The sequence below is a fragment of the Macaca nemestrina genome, chromosome 5 (assembly GCF_043159975.1).
Source record: "Macaca nemestrina isolate mMacNem1 chromosome 5, mMacNem.hap1, whole genome shotgun sequence".
Lineage (NCBI taxonomy): Eukaryota > Metazoa > Chordata > Mammalia > Primates > Cercopithecidae > Macaca > Macaca nemestrina.
Window position 1 is genome coordinate 4,425,089 of NC_092129.1, and position 18,483 is coordinate 4,443,571.

At 43.4% G+C, this 18,483-nt stretch overlaps 1 protein-coding gene across 9 annotated transcripts in view; it reads right to left on the reverse strand.

The window, feature by feature from the left end:
* The window catches only part of LOC105487634 (putative T-complex protein 10A homolog), a 128,568-nt gene that overhangs the window by 93,049 nt on the left and 17,036 nt on the right, over positions 1-18,483 (reverse strand). For 4 of the 9 annotated variants that reach the window (XM_071096210.1, XM_071096207.1, XM_071096209.1 and 1 more), the window contains 4 exons: positions 15,222-15,339; positions 8,036-8,141; positions 6,448-6,542; positions 231-6,271 (listed from right to left, as the gene is read on the reverse strand). In XM_071096210.1, the coding sequence (XP_070952311.1) occupies positions 2,794-3,738 (945 nt within the window). In that variant the 5' untranslated portion in view covers positions 3,739-6,271; positions 6,448-6,542; positions 8,036-8,141; positions 15,222-15,339 and the 3' untranslated portion in view covers positions 231-2,793. Of the gene's footprint in view, positions 1-230; positions 6,272-6,447; positions 6,543-8,035; positions 9,124-14,508; positions 14,541-15,221; positions 15,340-18,483 lie in introns of those variants that run through there. The other 5 variants (XM_071096217.1, XM_071096206.1, XM_071096211.1 and 2 more) reach the window with 5 other exon arrangements.

Below are 18,483 nucleotides of genomic sequence, written 5' to 3' on the forward strand. Positions count from 1 at the left end.
AATACAACGTGAACCCAGAGAAAATATGACACTGAATCGAGAGAAAATATGACAGTGAACCCAGAGAAAACAGATGGTGAACCCAGAGAAAAGACGACGTTGCTTTCAGAGAAAAGACAATGAAACGAGAGTAAAGACAATAGTGCACTCAAAGAAAAGACGACAGTGAACCCGGAGAATATAAAACAGTGAACCCAGAGAAAAGACAATGGTAGACGAAGAGAAAATGCGAAGGTTCACCCAGAGAAAAGACAGCAGTGAACTAAGAGAAATCATGACAGTGAACTCAGAAAAAAGACAACAGTGAACCCAGAGAAAAGATGACAGTAAACCTAGAGAAAAGAAAACAGTGAGGCCAGAGAAAAGACAAAGGTGAACCCAGAGAAAAGACAACAGTGAACCCAGAGAAAAGACATGCAGAGAAAAGATGACAGCGCATCCAGAAAAAATACGATGGCAGACCTAAAGAAAATACAACAGTGAACTCAGAAAAAAGACAACAGTGAACCTACAGAAAAGATGACAGTGAACTCAGAGATAAGACAACAGTGAACCCAGAGGAAAGATGACAGCAAACCCAGAGAAAAGACAACAGAGCACCCAGAAAAAAGATGACAGTGAACCCAGAAAACATACAACAGAGAAATGCAGAGAAAGATGATGGTACACCCAGAGAATAGACAATGGTGAACTCAGAGAAAGTGCGACAGTGAACCCAGAGAAGACAGTGAACCCAGAAAAAAGACAATGGAGAACCCAGAGAAAGCACGACAGTGAAGCCAGAGAAAATACAGTGAACTCAGAGAAAATACAGTGAACCCAGAGAAAAGACAACAATGACCCCAGAGAAAAGACGATGGTGCACCAAGAGAAAAGATGACAGCAAAACCTAAAAAGAAAACAGTGAACTTAGCAAAAAGACGACAGTGAACACAGAGAAAATACAACAGTGAACCCAGAGAAAAGATGACAGTGAACTTAGAAAAAAAGACAATGGTGAACCCTGAGGAAAGAAGATGATGAACTCACAGAAAACACAACAGTGAAACCAGAGAAAAGATGACAGTGAAACAGGAAAAGACAACGGTGAATCAAGATAAAATACAACAGTGAACACAGGGAAAATACAACAGAGAAATGCAGAGAAAGACGACGGTACACCCAGACAAAAGATAACAGTGAACCCAGAGAAAACACGAAGGTGAACTTAGAAAAAATTTGACAGTGAACATAGAAAAAAGACGATGGTAAGCCCAGGAAAAAGACAACAGTGAACCCAGAAAAAAGATGACAACGCACCGAGAGAAAAGACGACATTGAACCCAGAAAAAATACAACAGAGAAATGCAGAGAAACATAATGGTGCACCCAGAGGAAAGACGATAGAGAACCCAGAGAAAAGATGACAGTGAACCAAGAGAAGAGACGATAGTGAAGCCAGAGAAAATACGACAGTGAACCCACAGAAAATACAGTGAATCCAGAGAAAAGATGACAGTGACACCAGAGAAAAGATGACGGTACACCCAGAGAAAAGACGACAGCACACCCAAAGAAAAAACAACAGTGAACACAGAGAAAAAATAACAGTGAACAGAGAAAATACAACAGTGAACCCAGAAAAAATACAACAATGAACCCAAAGAAAATATAACAGTGAACCCAGAGAAAAGACGATAGTGAACCCAGACAAAAGATGAAAGTGTACCCAGAAAAAATACAACAGTGAACCAAGAGAAAAGATGACTGTGCACCCAGAGAAAAGATGAGAGTGCACCCAAAGAAAAGATGACAGTGAACCCAGAGAAAAAATTAGAGGGCACCCAAAGAAAAGATGATAGTGCACACAGAGAAAAAAACGACAATGAACCTAAAGAAAAGGCAACAGTAAACCCCCAAAAAAGATGACGGTGAACCCAGAGAAATGACGATTGTGAACACAGAGAAAAGACAGCAGTGAACCCAGAGAAAAGACAGTAGTGACCCCAGAGGAAAAATGATAGTGCACTGAGAGATAAAAAAATTAACCTAGAGAAAACACAAAAGTGAACCCAAAGAAAAGGTGATGGTGAATCCAGAGAAAAGACGACTGAGAACAGAGAAAAGACGACAGTGAACGTAGAGAAAAGATGACAGTGAACCCAGAAAACATATGACAGTGCACATAGAGGAAATACAACAGTGAACTCAGAGAAAAGATGACAGTGAACCCAGAGAAAAGATGTCAGTGAACCCAGAGAAAAGACGAAGGTGAACCCTGAGAAAAAATGACAGTGAACCCAGAGAGAAGACGATGGTGAATTCAGAGAAAATACGATAGTGAACCCACAGAAAATACAACAGTGAATCCAGAGAAAAGACAACAGTGAACCCAAAGAAAAGACAACAGTGAACCCAGAGAAAAGACAACAGTGAACCCAGAGAAAAGGCCACAGTGAACCCAGAGAAAAGGCCACAGTGAACCCAGAGAAAAGACAAAAGTGTACCCAGAGTAAAGGCCACAGTGAACCCAGAGAAAAGACATTGGTGAACCCAGAAAAAAGACAAAGGTGAACCCTGAGAAAAAACAACAGTGCAACAGTGCACCCAGAGAAAAGACGATGGTGAATTCAGGGAAAATACAATTGTGAACCCCCAGGAAATATGACAATGAACCCAGAGAAAAAACAACAGTCGACCCAGAGAAAAGGCCACAGTGAACCCAGAGAAAAGATGAAAGTACACCCAGAGAAAAGACGACAGTGAACCAAAAGAAATAACTACAGTAAACCCAGTGAAAAGACAATAGTGCATTCAGAGAAAGGACGATGGTGAACCCAGAGAAAATTCGACAGTGAACCCAGAGAAAATACAACAGTGAACCCAGAGAAAAGACAACAGTTCACATAGAGAAAAGATGACAGTCAACCCAGAGAAAAGATGAGAGTGAACCCAGAGAAGAGACAACAGTGAACTTAGAGAAAAGACGACGATGAACACAGAGAAAAGATGACAGTGAACCCAGAGAAAATAGACAAAGAATCCAGAGAAAAGATGACAGTGCACCCAGAGACAATACAACAGTGAACCCAGAGAAAAGATGACAGCAAACCCAAAGAAAAGATGACAGTGAACCCAGTGAAAATACACCAGTGAATCCAGAAAAAATACAACAGTGCACCCAGAGAAAACATGACAGTAAACCCAGAGAAAAGATGATGGTGAACCCAGAGAAAACACGACGGTGATCCAAGAGAAAATACAGCAGTGAACCCAGAGAAAAGACGACGGCACCCAGAGAAAATACAACAGTGAACCCAGAGAAAATATGACAGTGGACCCAGAGAAAATACAGTGAACACAGATAAAAGACGACGGTGCTCCCAGAGAAAAGATGACAGTGCACCCAGAGAAAATACAACAGTGAATCCAGAGAAAAGATGACAGTGCACTCAGAGAAAATACAACAGTGAACTCAGAGAAAATACAACAGTGAACCCAGAGAAAAGATGACGGTGCACCCAGAGAAAATACAACAGTGAACCCAGAGAAAAGATGATGGTGCACGCAGAGAAAATACAAGTGAACCCAGAGAAAAGATGATGGTGCACCCAGAGAAAATATAACAGTGAACCCAGAGAAGACAACAGTGAATCCAGAGAAAAGATGACAGTGCACCCAAAGAAAAGACAACAGTGAACCCAGAGAAAAGACGACATTTACCCAGAGAAAAGACGATGGTGCACCCAGAGAAAACATGACAGTGATCCCAGAGGAAAGATGACAGTGAATCCAGAGAAAATATAACAGTGAACCCAAAGAAAAAACAAGAGTGAACCTAGATAAAAGATGACAGTGAACCCAGAGGAATGATGACAGTGAACCCAGAGGAATGATGACAGTGAACCTAGAGAAAAGACAACAGTGAACCCAGAGAAAAGACAAGTGAACCCAGAAAAAAGATGAAGGTGAACCCTGAAAAAAACAGCAGTGCACCCACAGAAAAGATGATGGTGAATCCAGAGAAAATACAACAGTGAACCCAGAGAAAAGACAAAGGTGAACCCCAAGAAAAAACAAGAGTGCAACCAGAGAAAAGATGTGAATTCAGAGAAAATACTACAGTGAACCCACAGAAAATACAACAATGAACCCAGACAAAAGATAACAGTGAATACAGAGAAAAGGCCACACTGAACCCAGAGAAAAGACGACGGTGAACCAAGAGAAAAGACTATAGTGAAATCAGACAACGGACAGTGAACCCAGAGAAATGACAACAGTGAATACAGAGAAAAGGCCACAGTGAACCCAGAAAAAACACGATAGTGAACCCAGAGAAAAGACGATAGTGCACTCAGAGAAAAGATGACAGTGAAACCAGAGAAGAGACGAGAGTCAATCAAGAGAAAAGACGACAGTGAACCCAGAGAAAAGATGACAGTGCATTTACAGAAAGAATGACGGTGAATGTAGAGAAAATTCAACAGTGAACATAGAGAAAATTCGACAGTGAACCCAGAGAAAAGATGACCATGAATCCACAGAAAAGATGACAGTGCACCCTAAGAAAAGACAACACTGAACCCAGAGAAAAGATGACAGTGCATTTAGAGAAAGGACGACGGTGAACATAGAGAAAATTGGACAGTGAACCCAGAGCAAAGACAACCATGAACCCAGAGAAAATACAACAGTGAACCCAGAGAAAAGACAACAGAGAACCCAGAGAAAAGACGACAGTGAACCCAGAGAAAAGACGACGGTGAACCCAGAGAAAAGACGACAGTGAACCCACAGAAAAGATGACGGTGAAACAAGAGAAAATACAGCAGTGAACTCAGAGAAAATATGACAGTGAACCCAGAGAAAAGACTACAGTGCACCCACAGAAAAGATAACAGTGAACCCAGAGGAAAGAAGCCGGTGAACCTGGAGAAAAGACAATGGTGCACCCAGAGAAAAGATGACAGTGTACCCAGAGAAAACAACAGTGAACCCAGAGAAAAGAGGACAGTGAACCCAGAGAAAAGACAACAGTGAACCCAGAGAAAAGACGACAGTGAACCCAGAGAAAAGATGACAGTTTACCCAGAGAAAAGATGACGGTGCACCCAGAGAAAACACGGCAGTGAACCCAAAGAAAAGATGACGATGAACCCAAAGAAAAGATGAAAATGCACCCAGAGGAAAGATGATGGTGAACCTAGAGAAAAAACAACAGTGAACCCAGAGAAAAGATGACAGTGAATTCAGAGAAAAGACGATGGTGAATCCAGAGAATATACAATAGTGATCTCAGGGAAAAGACAATAGTGAACCCAGAGAAAATACAACGGTGAACCCAGAGAAAAGATAACGGTGCACCCAGGGAAAAGATGACAGTGCACCCAGAGAAAAGGTGACAGTGAATCCAGAGAAAGGACAATGGTGAACCTCAAGAAAAGATGACAGTGCATCCAGAGAAAACGTAACAGTGAAACCAGAGAAAAAACAACAGTGAACCCAGAGAAATACATCAGTGACCCCAGAGAAAAGATGACAGTTCACTCAGAGAAAGGACAATGGTGAACCTAGAGAAAAGATGACAATGACCCCAGAGAAAAGATGACAGTTCACCGAGAGAAAGGACGACAGTGCACCCAGAGAAAATATGAGTGAACCCAGAGAAAAAACGAGAAGCCAGAAAAAATAAATCAGTGACCCCAGAGAAAAGATGACAGTTCACCCAGAGAAAAGACAACGGTGCACCCAGAGAAAATACAACAGTGAACCCAGAGAAAAGACAACAGTGAACCCAGAGAAAAGATGATAGTACACCCAAAGAAAAGACGACACCGAACCCACAGAAAATACAACAGTGAACCCAGAGAAAAAACAACAGTGAACCCAGAGAAAAGATAACAGTGACCCAGAGAAAAGATGACGGTGAACCCAAAGAAAAGACGACAGTGAATTCACAGAAAGTACAACAGTGAACCCAGAGAAAAGATGACAGTGCACCCAGAGAAAAGACAGTGTGCCCTGAGAGAAGACGACAGTGGACCCTGAGAAAAGCCTCAGAGAGCTATCCAGGACACAATCCATCCAGGGATCAGATGCCCCATAGTTAATGACATTTCTGCCACTGTTGGAATTTTCATGTTTATTTGATATGTGATTTATGCAAAGATCTGGTTGTACCTGGAAGATGGAAGAGTGAGGACCTCAGTTCATTACCAATCCGAGGAAATTTGCCTTCGTTCACTTACTGCTACATCCACACAGCTCACAGCATGGTGGCCCACAACGACTGAGGATGACAAGAGGAAGATAATGTAATTTTCGAATGTGGTTTTCCTGAAACCAAGTCAACTACAGCTGATACATTTTATTTCATTGGTTAATGTTTACATGCGAAAAATCAATATTATACTTTACTGAACTGTGTGTAATTGTTCCATGTTTTTTGATACCTGTTTGACTCACCATGGGGTTGACATAATGAATTCATTGCACATTGTTCAAAAGGAACCAGGAGGTTTTTGTCAGCACCCTAATGTAAATTCCATTGCAGATGGTAACTGTAGATGGAAAAAATGAAATGCTTCCCTAAATCAGACATTTTGGTCAAGTAGCTTAACTCAGTACAGGTAGGGAGATATTTAAATATAAAATACAATGAAAGAAGTCTAAACTTAGAATCTTTGTTTAAATCCTGAAAGTAACCAATAATCCATAAGCAAAGCAATATTGCTCTACCGGGACCTTTTCACATTTATTTCATCATCTAGCTTTCCATATTGAATAAATTTACAGATTTAATTTCTATAACTTGAACCTGTGAAGCAATGAATATTTCTGCTGTTTAGTGTCTTGTGATGCAGAATTCTTAAAAACACTTGTTTTATAAAATCAAGCTTTAAGTGAAAAATGAAGAAATAAAGTTAAGTGTGTTTTTTTTTTTAAAGAAGCTCTAGTGATCTGTTGCATAGCATGGTGATGATAGTCAACATATTGTATTGCATATTTCAAAATTGCTAAATAACAGATTTTCAATGTTTTCTTCACAAAAAAAGATGTGCAGTAATGTTATTTAGCTTGATTCTATCATTTCACAATGCAAACATATATCAAAACATATATTCACATTGTACCTAATACATATATATAATTATTGTTGTTTGAAATTATTTTGAAAGAGACAAGATTGAGCTGCTGCGAATAGGAATGCAGAGTGGGCGGCACAACTGCAAAGAGCAAGGGTCACTGTCAGGGTCAATATAGCAACCTCTAACCGTGGCTGGGTCACAGGGAGGCTGAGGGTACAGCTGACAAAGCCTATGACCTCAGCCAGGCGTGGGGGTGTGCCCGTAATCCCAACTACTGGGGAAGCTGAAGCATGAGAATCACTTGAACCTGGGAGGTGGAGGTTGCAGTGAGCTGAGATCGCGCCACTGCACTCCAGCCTGGGCCACAGAGTGAGAATCTGTCTTTAAAAAAAAATAATAATAAGGCCTGTGACTTGACCTGCAAGGAGTTCAGAAAAAAAGACAAGAGAAAAAACATGTTCCAGGGGTTTCGACATGAGGCTGGAATGAACACTTTGTTCATTGCCTGTTTTCATGCAATGTAAGAGTGAACCCAGAGAAAAATCTTTCCAGAAAAGATTTAAAGGACACAAGAAAGACTTAAATGTCAGTTTAGCTCCTGCTTTATGGGGTTTGGCAAATCGAGTTAAGGGCCTTTTCCACAAATACTCAGACATTCCAATGAGACCAAATCAAGCAACTGGAATCACTTGAAAACCACAGACCAGATTCCATTCTCCCTCCGTTTTTTTGAAATCGTCACTTCTTCATCACCAGCTGGGTTTTGATGACTCTTCAGGTGTAAAGGTCAACCTCATAGAAATGGGAAAACCTGTGTTGTTAGGAAGGATGATTTTAAGTGAGCATTTCAAGTTTTAGGGCAAGAATAGCCTCGGGCTATCTGTCAGGAAAAGCTGCCACATCTGGGCAGTGTCTCTCCTAGGGTGAAACGTGCGCAGATTAAACTGAAGAAATAACGAGCTCACCTAGAGTTTGACAGCAGACAGGAAATTTATAGGCACGGCATGTGCCTTCGGTGCCCGGGCTATGGAGAACACAGACGGTCTTCCTGAGGTGGGGCAGACAAAACCGCTGAAAGTGAAGGAGAATTAAGGCAATATACGGTGGCCATTCAAAAAGCCTCAGATTTCCCCTCCTAGGAAGATGGAACAGGCGAGCGTTTTCCTCCTTCCCGCAGGTGCAACCGGAAACCTCGGGCAGGGCCCGTCAAACAAACGCAGGAAGACCAGGGGCGGAGAGAGGAAGCCCCGGGGATCTGGGGGACCCTGAGAACGACAGGATGGGGCGTTCCTGGGTTTTCTTTTTGACTCTTCCACCCCAAACTGGGTGTTCACGAGGACGCAAAGGAAGACAGCCCCCGCTGCTGTCTCCAGCCAGAGCACTGGGAGAGGCGCGGCTCCAGGAAATATTTCAAGGACCCTGGGAAATGGGTGGAGATCTCTGAATGTGAAAAATCTTCAGGAGACTGGAAGTGTTTTGAAGTTGAAGGTTACGGTTCTTTCTCATTTTGTTTCAAAACAGGACCCCCATTTCCCTTACTGTAGGATTCGAGGAGACAAGAGGAGGAAAGGGGTGTCAGGGTCAGAGCCGCCTCGAAGGCGACGAGAAGCAGAAGCGCAGGCCTGCGAGGTGCTCTTCAGAGTGACTTCGCTGTGGGCTGCGGGAGGCAACAGAAGGAACTCGGCTTCCACTGGCCACGTTCCCCTCCCCGGAGCGGAGGACACAGCCCGGTTTCTTCAGGCGGCGGCTCCAGCCAGCTCCGCCCCACAGGGAAGGAGCGCGCAGCTCCCACACCCCGCAGGCGGCGCTGACAGACTCCGCCTTCCCGGAGCGCAGGCGTGTGGGGGGCGCCGCCCTCGTCGCCGTCGGGAGCCCAGCAGGCCCGCGGCCGTCTGCCTGGTTCTCCCGCTTCTGCAAGCCTCGCCTTCAGGACTCCGCCTCGCCGTCCTCTTTTCTGTCGGGAGACTCACGGGGCCGTCTGTCTGGACGACGTGTGCACATTTCTCACCACGATTCCTCTGCACACCAGGTCCCGGCACCGCTGCGCTGGGGTCGGCACAGCTGAATTGCGCGGGCAGCGAAGGGGCCTCACGGGGACCGCTCAGCTCCCTGAGGGCGCAGCCCTCCTGGTCCGGGGGCGAAGAATGAACTTCCGCGGTTTTCAGTGACCCAGTTTGTGGCCCGGCACATGCTGAAAAGGTAGATCTGACCGCGTTACCTCAGAGATGGGCCGTGAGCTGCTTTGTGCCGCCAAATAACCTGTTTACCCAACAGCGCCCCCTGTATTCCGGTGCTCAGAACGGGCTTTTCCATGATGTTCCTACATTGTGTTTTCAGCGCTCTGTGAGGGGTTTGCACGCGCAGGCCGACCTCGTTTTATTGCGCCTTGCTCTATTGTGCCTTGCAGATACTGCACTTGTTTTTACAAATTGAAAGTCTGTGGCAACTCCGTTGGGGCACATGAATGGGTCCCATTTTCAAACAGCTTGTGCTCACTTCATATCTCTGTGTCACATTTTGGTAATTCTTGTAATATTTTGAATTTTCTCATTATAATTATGCCTGTCATGGTGATCTGTACTTAGTGATCTTCGATTTTACTTTGTAATTGTTTTGGGGAACCAACAACCACACCCAGGTAAGACGGAAAACATAATAAATGTCAGGTGTGTTCCATGTGCTCCACTGACCAGCTGCCCCCATCTCTCTCCCTCCCCTCAGGCCTCCCTATTCCCTGAGACACAATTGTGGAATTATACCATTAATAACCCACAATGGCCCCTAAGTGTTCAAGTGAAAGGAAGAGACACACATCTCTCACTTTAAATTGAAAGCTAGAGATGATTAAGCTTAGTGCAGAAGGCCTGTTCAAAGTTGAGATAGGCTGAAAGCAAGGCCTTTTGCACCCAGGAGTTAGCCCAGTTGTGAATGCAAAGAAAAACTTCTTAAAGAAAATTAAAAGTGCTGCTTCCGTGAACACATTAATGACAAGAAAGTGAAACAGCCTTATTGCTGATATGAAGAAAGTTTGAGTAGTCTGGATGCAAGATCAAATCAGCCACAGCATTCCCTCAAGCCAAAGCCTACTCCAGAGTAAAGCCCCAACTCTCTCCAGTTCCACAAAGGCTAAGAGGAGTGAGAAAGCTACAGAAGAAAAGTTTGAAAGTGGCAGAGGTTGGCTCATTAGGTTTAAGAAAATAAACCATATCCATAACATAAAAGTGCAAGATGAAGCAACAAGTGCTGATGGAGAAGCTGCAGCAAGTTATCCAGAGACCTAGTGAAGATAAGTGATGGAGGTGGCTACACCAAACCACAGATTGTCATTGTAGATGAAACAACCTTCTGTTGGAAGAAGATGCCATCCAGGACTTTCATAGCTAGAGAGGAAAAGTCAATGCCTGTCTTCAAAGCTTCAAAGGACAGGATGTCTCTTGTTAAGAGCTAATGCAGCTGGTGACTTAAACTTGCAGCCAATCTCATTTACTATTCCAAAAATCCTAGGGGCCTTAAGAATTATGCTAAATCGGGAGGCCAAGGTGGGTGGATCACCAGAAGTTGGGAGTTCAAGGCCAGCCTGACTAACATGGAGAAACCCCATCTCTACTAAAAAAAAAAAAAAAAAAAAAAATACAAAAATTAGCCAGGCATGGTGGTACGTGCTTATAGTCCCACCTACTCAGGAGACTGAGGCAGTAGAATTGCTTGAACCCAGGAGGCAGAGGTTGCGGTGAGAGAAGATCGTGCCATTGCACTCCAGCCTGGGCAACAAGAGCGAAACTCCATCTCGGAAAGAAGAAGAAAAAAAAAAGAATTATGCTAAATCTACTCTGTCTTTGCTCTATAAGTAGAACAACAAAGCCAGGATGGCAGCACATCTGTTCACAGAATGGTTGACTAAATATTTTGAGCCCACTGTTTAGACCTACTGCTCAGAAAAAAGACCGTTTTCAAAATATTACTGTTCGTTGGCAATGCACCCAAGGGCTCTGTTGGAGATGTGCAAGGAGAGTAATGTTGCTTTCATGCCTGCTAACACCACATCCATTCTGCAGCCCATGGATCAAGGAGTAATTTCAGCTTTCAAGTCTTGTTACTTGAGAAATACATCTCAAAAGGCTGTAACTGCCATACATAGTGATTCCTCTGATGGATCTGGGCAGTCAATTAAAAACCATCTAGAAAGCATTCACCATTCTAGATGCCATTAAAAACATGCATGATTCATGGGAGGAGAAACAATATCAACATTAACAGGAGTTTAGAAGAAGTCGATTTCATTCCTCATGGATGATTTTGAGGGGTTCAAGCCTTCAGTGCAGGAAGTAACTGTAGATGAGGTGGAAATAACAAAAGAGCTAGAATTAGAAGTGGGGCCTAAAAATGTGGCTGAATTGCTGCAATATCAGGATAAAATTTGAACAGATTAGGAGCGGCTTCTTATGGTTGTGCAAAGAAAGTGGTTTCTTGAGATAGAATTGACTCCTGGTGAAGATGCTGTGAACATTATTGATATGACAACAAAGGATTTCGAATAGTCCGTAAACTTAGTTGATGAGGCAGTGGGTAAGGTTTGAGGGGATTGACTTCAATTTTAAAAGAAGTCATACTGTGGGTAAAATGTTATCAAACAGCATCACATGCTACAGAGAAACCTTTCATGAGAGGAAGATTCAATCAATGCAGTCAACTTCATTGTGGTCTTATTTCAGATATTGCCACAGTCACCCCAACCTTCAGCAACCTCCACCCCGATCAGTCAGCAGCCATCAACATCCAGGCAAAGCCCTCCACCAGTAAAACAATTATAACTCACTGAGGGCTCAGATGATCATTAGCCTTTTTATAAACAATATAGTACTTTTAAGATATGTTCGTGTTTTAGACATAATGCTATTATACACTTAATAGACTACAGTATAACATAAACCAAACTTTTATAGGCACTGGGAAAACAAAATATTTGTGTGACTTGCTCTGTTGCAAGGACAGAAGAGGCAGGAGGGGCTGCACCTGATGGCCATGAAACTTGGGGCCCGTGCTCTGAAAGGGCCTGTGCTCCTTAGGAAAACATGGAGCTCCACAGGACTCCACGTGCAGAGAGAGGAGGGCTGCATCCAAGACTCCCTTCAGGAGCAGCACCTGGGTGGAATGGATGGGACGACTCTGTCCTGGTCCCTTCTCATCCATCCCCCAGCATCCCTGAGCCATGCGGGGGATGAAATGTCACCCACTTAGGGAAAAGGAAGTGGGGGACAGCTGAGGGCTTTTTCCAAGGTGGCAGTAGACAGTGACCCAGATAGGTGTGACTCATCCCATCTTCCAGCTCTTTATACTCCATCGTTGTTTTATGATTGTCTTAATGCTACCTTTTTGAACAAGTAAACATGCTTGGTACGATTTTCAAATAAACGTGTTTGCAAATAGTTGGATAGAGACCCCCCTCCTCAAAATTAATGTAATAAATCAGATTGTACATCTAATGAGAAGCCTTCAGGAAATTGTTAAGAACTAAAAGTAAATTCTGGCTTTTTGCAAATCAGTATGAAATGTTGTTTTAATAAGCTTGTACTGATTTACAATATTGCAGAATATATTTTCCACAAAGGGCTTCCCGCCGAATGCGCACACTGAATTAATCTTATTTGGATGACAGATTTTGCACCCGTCACTACTGGAGAGTGTACTGCAGATGATATTTAATGAAAACTTCCAGTCAGGCAGGTGATCTGATGCCTGCGCACGGCTTCCTGATAAAATTGCATGTTTGATTCTTCCCTGATCTCCCACAGATAATGAGAAGTGCATTTTTTCAGTACAGCCGTGTATCGTTTTGTTTGCTTCAGTGACAATTTTTAGTATAAGCTGATTTAAAACAATCAGAGCAATAGGCAAGTCCAAAGTGGCTTTTTAATAATGGATTTGTTTTGCCAGTTATGCCTGACAAACGGCCTCGCGTTGCTGTAGCATTCATCTGAAAACAAAAGGCCTCCGTCCACTGTAATGTAGTAGAATTCTTTTTTTTTCCTTCAAAGCCAGGTAGCACATGGTTCTTGAGTTACTGTAAATAGCATTACTATATATTGAGGACTACGATGATGTGTGCACAATATTGTTTAAGGTTAAAATAATCCCTGGCACTAAAATATGGTGTTGTATTTCATAAAAACATGAGTACATACTGGAAAAAATTAAAAAACTATGCATCTTCTGATAAGATTTTCAAGAAATTATCTCTTTCCAAAATCACATTTGGGGCATCTACATTTCAGTGTAAAAATTAGATGAATGCCAGTCTGCTTTTATATTTCTAGGTGGCCTGCAAAACAACAAAAGAAGTAAGTAACTGGTTATTATTTTTATATCGGGATTTTAAAAATCTCGAGTTTCAGGAGGCAACATGCTCCCCGGGCAGCGACAGGCCATGATAACTGCACTATTGGAGCCCTGACCTGACTTGGACGCCACTTGAGTATCCTTGTAGTGACTAGAATTGTCTCCCTCTTGTCCCAGCGAGGACAGGGGTGTCGGTGAGCAGAGGTGAACTTTCCGGGCTAAGTTTCTGTAATGCTGGAGGAATGAGCCATGCCTGGGGTGGGCCACACAGGGAAGAGGGGCTCAGCACTTTGTGAATCAGCTGTTCCAAGGGCAGTTGCTCTGCAGAGACCTCCTGGATTCATCACAAGGCAGAAATGTCCCGTCATGATCAAAGAGGGTGCAGCCTTCCTGGGGGCACTGGAAATCACTATTTTGTGAGCCTCCTGTTCTCCGACGCGTGCTGCTCTAACCAAGTTTCCTAAATAGAGGAGAGAATGTCTTTTCCTTTGCAATTTCTAGATGACTTGGGTAGTCCTAAAGTTTTGGTGGTTCTCCAAGATCATTTAGGGCAGCTAATGTGTTATTAGTTTTCGTCTGTTTTAGCAAAAAACTGCAATTGGCATTTCCCATGTGATGCTGCGTGTTGCAGGCTCATCTGTTTCTTGCCCAGGATGATGTTTCCAGCTTCATCTTTGATCTTTACCCTCCCGGAGATGTACTTGGTTTCCTCACAGCTGCTGCAATACACAGTCTTTACGGTGTCATCTGGGTACTCCCTTCTCTTGAACTGGGTCTTGTGGATTTCTTTCTGCCCATTGGTGAGCACAATGGTTTTGTCGCCATTCCCAGAAGAGGAGAAACACATGGTAAGGTGGCCTGCACCAGGGCCAGTGCTGCCAGTGTGGCGGCCAGTGGGGGGTGAGGGAGCACAGAATAATGCCCCCACCCGGGTCTGGAGCCTTCCTTCCAAATCTCGTTAGATGAGGGTGCAGAAGGCCATAGGCAGGGGCAGGAAAGGTGCACGGGGGGCTCAGGGAATTGGCAGAAACTCAGTGTGGGTGAGAGGGGGCAGGTGGGGAGGGCCAGGAGGCAGGGCGGGAGGTCAGTCGCATCTGCTCACCTGCAGGCTGAAGCCTGTGCTGACAGCTGGCTCTGATGGTGAGAGGGACAGCAGGGTTGACACAGGGAGTGACAGAGACACACGTTGAATCATTTCAGAAAAGATTCTGACTGCCATGAGGAAGCTATGGGAGTCTATTGTAATTGTCCAGGAGAGAAATGGTGAGAGGGGGAGACGGCAGAACTCAAAGAAAGGGTGGAGGTGGGGCAGCGAGGAGACAGAGCCCACAGCGCTCGGTGTTCACTTTGATATCAGGAAAGAAAGGGAAGGTCTAAACTTCCCACACTTTCCCTCAGGCAGCTGGGTGGATCTTTACTTTCTGCACAAACTAGCACTGAAATTGTAGCTCTGATGAGCTCTTCCTTGGTGTGCCTTAAATATTTGCTTGCACATGTTCTGCAATAGACTCGGGCTTCTAGACCACGTGGTCTGAAGTGGGCACTGAAAACTGGAGTGATTTTTACGGTTGTAATTCAAAGGCAGCTAATGTCGGTGAAGTAAATACCTAAAAGTCCATTTGAAACCCACAGTCTCTATAAAGGGATTTAAATCAAGGCCATAAGACAAAACTTCTAGAGTCAATGACATTATTTTCTATTTTTTTATACAAGCACTTAAATGTTTGCAAAAATCTAAATTAATATAAGGAAATTATTAAATACACAAACAAAAACTGGGGATGTTTCGGGTTCGCATTGTCTGATATTACTGACCTTTCTACCCTTACGATTGTCCCATCAGGAAATAAGGTCTCTTCCTGTCCATCCTTGAGATGTTTCACTGTCCTGGCGGGAAACACAATTTCTTTGGAGCCATCGGGGTAGAATTTTTCTGCAGAATGCAGTTTTTAAGTGTATGTTACATTGAATCTGTTTAGAAACATGTTCTATCCTAGTAATCTATAAAATATTCCTGAGATTTATATAGAGAGTATTTTCTAATCATCTGGCTTTATAACTAGGGTTGCCAGGTATAATACAAAATGGCCAGTGAAGTTTGAATTTTAGATAAATGATGAATAATTTATTTATATTATTTTTTTTTTTTTTGAGACAGAATCTCACTCTGTTGCCCAGGCTGGAGTACAGTGGCATGATCTCGGCTCACTACAACCTCTGCCCCCCCAGTTCAAGCAGTTCTCCTGCCTGAGCCTCCTGAGTAGCTGGCATTACAGGCATGCATCACCAGGCTTGGCTAATTTTTGTATTTTTAATAGAGACAGGGTTTCACCATGTTGGCCAGGCTGGTCTTGAACTCCTGAACTCGGGTGATCCACCTGCCTCGGCCTCCCAGGGTGCTAGGATTACAGACGTGAGCCACTGTGCCTGGCCAAATGATGAATACTTTTTAACATAAGTATATTTCAAATATTGCATGGAACATACTTTTATACCAAAAATTACTTGTTGTGTATCTGATATTTCAAATTCAGTGAGGGACTTGAATCTTTATTTGTTAAATCTGGCAACCCTACTTATAATAAGAGTTTAAGGACTTCAATACTGTATGAAAATACTCAAGAAGAAAAACTGTGTGAACATCTGCAAGCGCATTTACTGTGTTTCACTGTTTCAACCAGGATGTAAATAACATACACACCTATCTTTGCAAATTCAGTAGATTTATATTTGTAAACCAGGACACTTGTGTGTCACTTAGCTGCTTAAATATATTTTGTGGTGATCTGCTCTACCATGGGCTGAATGCTGTGCCCTCCCCAAATTCCTGTGTTGAAACCTAATCCCCAAAGCAATGGTGTTGGGAGATGAGGCCTTTGGGTGATGATGCGGTCATGAGGATGGAGCCCCATGAATGAGATTAGCACCTTTACTAAAGGGACCCCAGAGAGCTGTCTCACCCCTTCCACCATGTGAGGCTGCAAAGAGAAGATGCCACCTGTGAACCAGGCAGCACTCCTCACCAGACATTGCAGCTGCCGGCACCTTCATTATGGACTTCCAGCCCCCAACACCGTTGTTGGCAAGCCAGCCAGTCTGTGGCATTTTGCTATGGCAGCCTGAACAGGATAAGGCACACTCCATAAAGAACCGATAATCAACATGCAGTTTTGTACCTGCTCTGTCATTTTTTATTTACACTTGAACATCTTGCTGTAGGCAGAATGATCTTGGTCTCATTAAAACACAAAATTTAGATTCTCCCAACTTTGCTGAGTCATCTCTGGCTGAAATTTTCCTTTCCCTCCCATATGCTGTCTGACTCCCTGAGTCCCTGTGTTTGAGGTCAAAGGTCCATTATTAACCGCATAGTCAGTGCCCTCTGCTTCTGAATGCTTTTGACTCACTATGGTAAACATTCAACTTTACATTTTCATATTGATTTGCAGTTTTCAGCTGGATAATAAATTGTAGGAAAGGGCCACAATTCACCCTCTACAGTATCTTCCAGGGATGATTAACAGTGATTTTCACCTTGTACTGGAGACAGAACCCTTGGACGCAGAGGAACTGGCTGTGGAGCCTGCTGAAATACTGCTGCACTGTGCCTATTTCATTATAGGAACAGGAACGTGATTACAGTGCCTGCGTGTGGGGTACATGCACAGCTGCTTGATGTGTTTGTGAACAAAAGAAAAGCTGCCAAATTAAACTTAATTGATGAGTTTCCATTTGTTCTTTTTTTCATTGAGACAGAGTCTCACTGTGTCACCCAGGCTGGAGTGCAGTGGTGTGATCTCAGCTCACTGTAACCTCCACCTCCCAGGTTCAAGCGATTTTCCTGCCTCAGCCTCCCAATAGCTGGGATTACAGGCACACATCATCACACCTGGCAATTTTTGTATTTTTAGTAGAGACAGGGTTTCACCATGTTGGCCAAGCTGGTCTCGAACTCCTGATCTCAAGTTATTTGCCTGCCTCAGCCTCCCAAAGTGCTGGGATTACAAGTGTGAACCACCATGCACGGCCTCCGTTTGTTCTTTTAACATCCATTTGCCTCTTTTTTAGTGTGTGTGTATGTGTGTGTGTGTGTGTGTTTAGAGACAAGGCCTCGCTCTGTCGCCCAGGCTGGAGTGCAGTGGTGTGATCATGGCTCACTGCAGCCTCAGACTCAGAACTCAAGTGATCCTCCTGCCTCAGCCTCCCAAGTAGCTAGGACTATAACAGCATGCCACGATGCCCAGCTAATTTTTTATTTTTTGTAGGACCAGGGTCTTATTATGTTTCCCAGGTGGTCTCTAACTCCTGGCCTCAAGAGACCCTCCCACTGTGGCCTCCCAAAGCACCAGGATAACTAGTGTGAGCCCACACACTAAAATATATTTAAGTGTGTGCCCAGCCCACAAAATATATTTAAGAAAAATGAATACAGTGAAGAACCTGACAACTGAGGAAAAATTCTACCCCTTAAAATGATTTTTAGCACAAAATTGTAAAAGATTGTTTTCCTGTTGTGTATTAATGGAACACCCTGGAGAAACGGGGGGCTCTTCTTTGTGTCCACAGCTGAGAGCAAATGAATTCACTCACTGCCTGGTCCATATCAATGCACGACTCTTGACTGAATGTATAAGAACCATGCACGTCACACACAATTGCACCTGTAAAATGGAAGGAGTGGAAACAATGGCACTTCTGCTTCACTCTGTTCTGGAAATGTCAGCCATAGGCAAAACTGTTGAACGTATGACAAATATATCCAAGAATAGTAACAGAACTTAGAATTCCTGCTGGAAAATGAACTGATCAGAGACCTTCTACATGGACCAGCTGAGAGTCAGTTTTAGGCCTTTTAAACAAAAATAAAATACAGACCTATAAATACTTTTCAAAAGACTGGCACTAATATTAATCAATCGCTCAGCATGGCCTTTGCAAACTAGCAAGTGTAATTTTTTTTTGTTGAATGTTTGCTGGAGGTCACTCAAGAAAATAATTGCTCTAGTGCCCACTTTGCTGCTACATACCCAGTCAGAGCCTAAATGACAGTTTATGACGGCAAAAATTCTAACAAGAC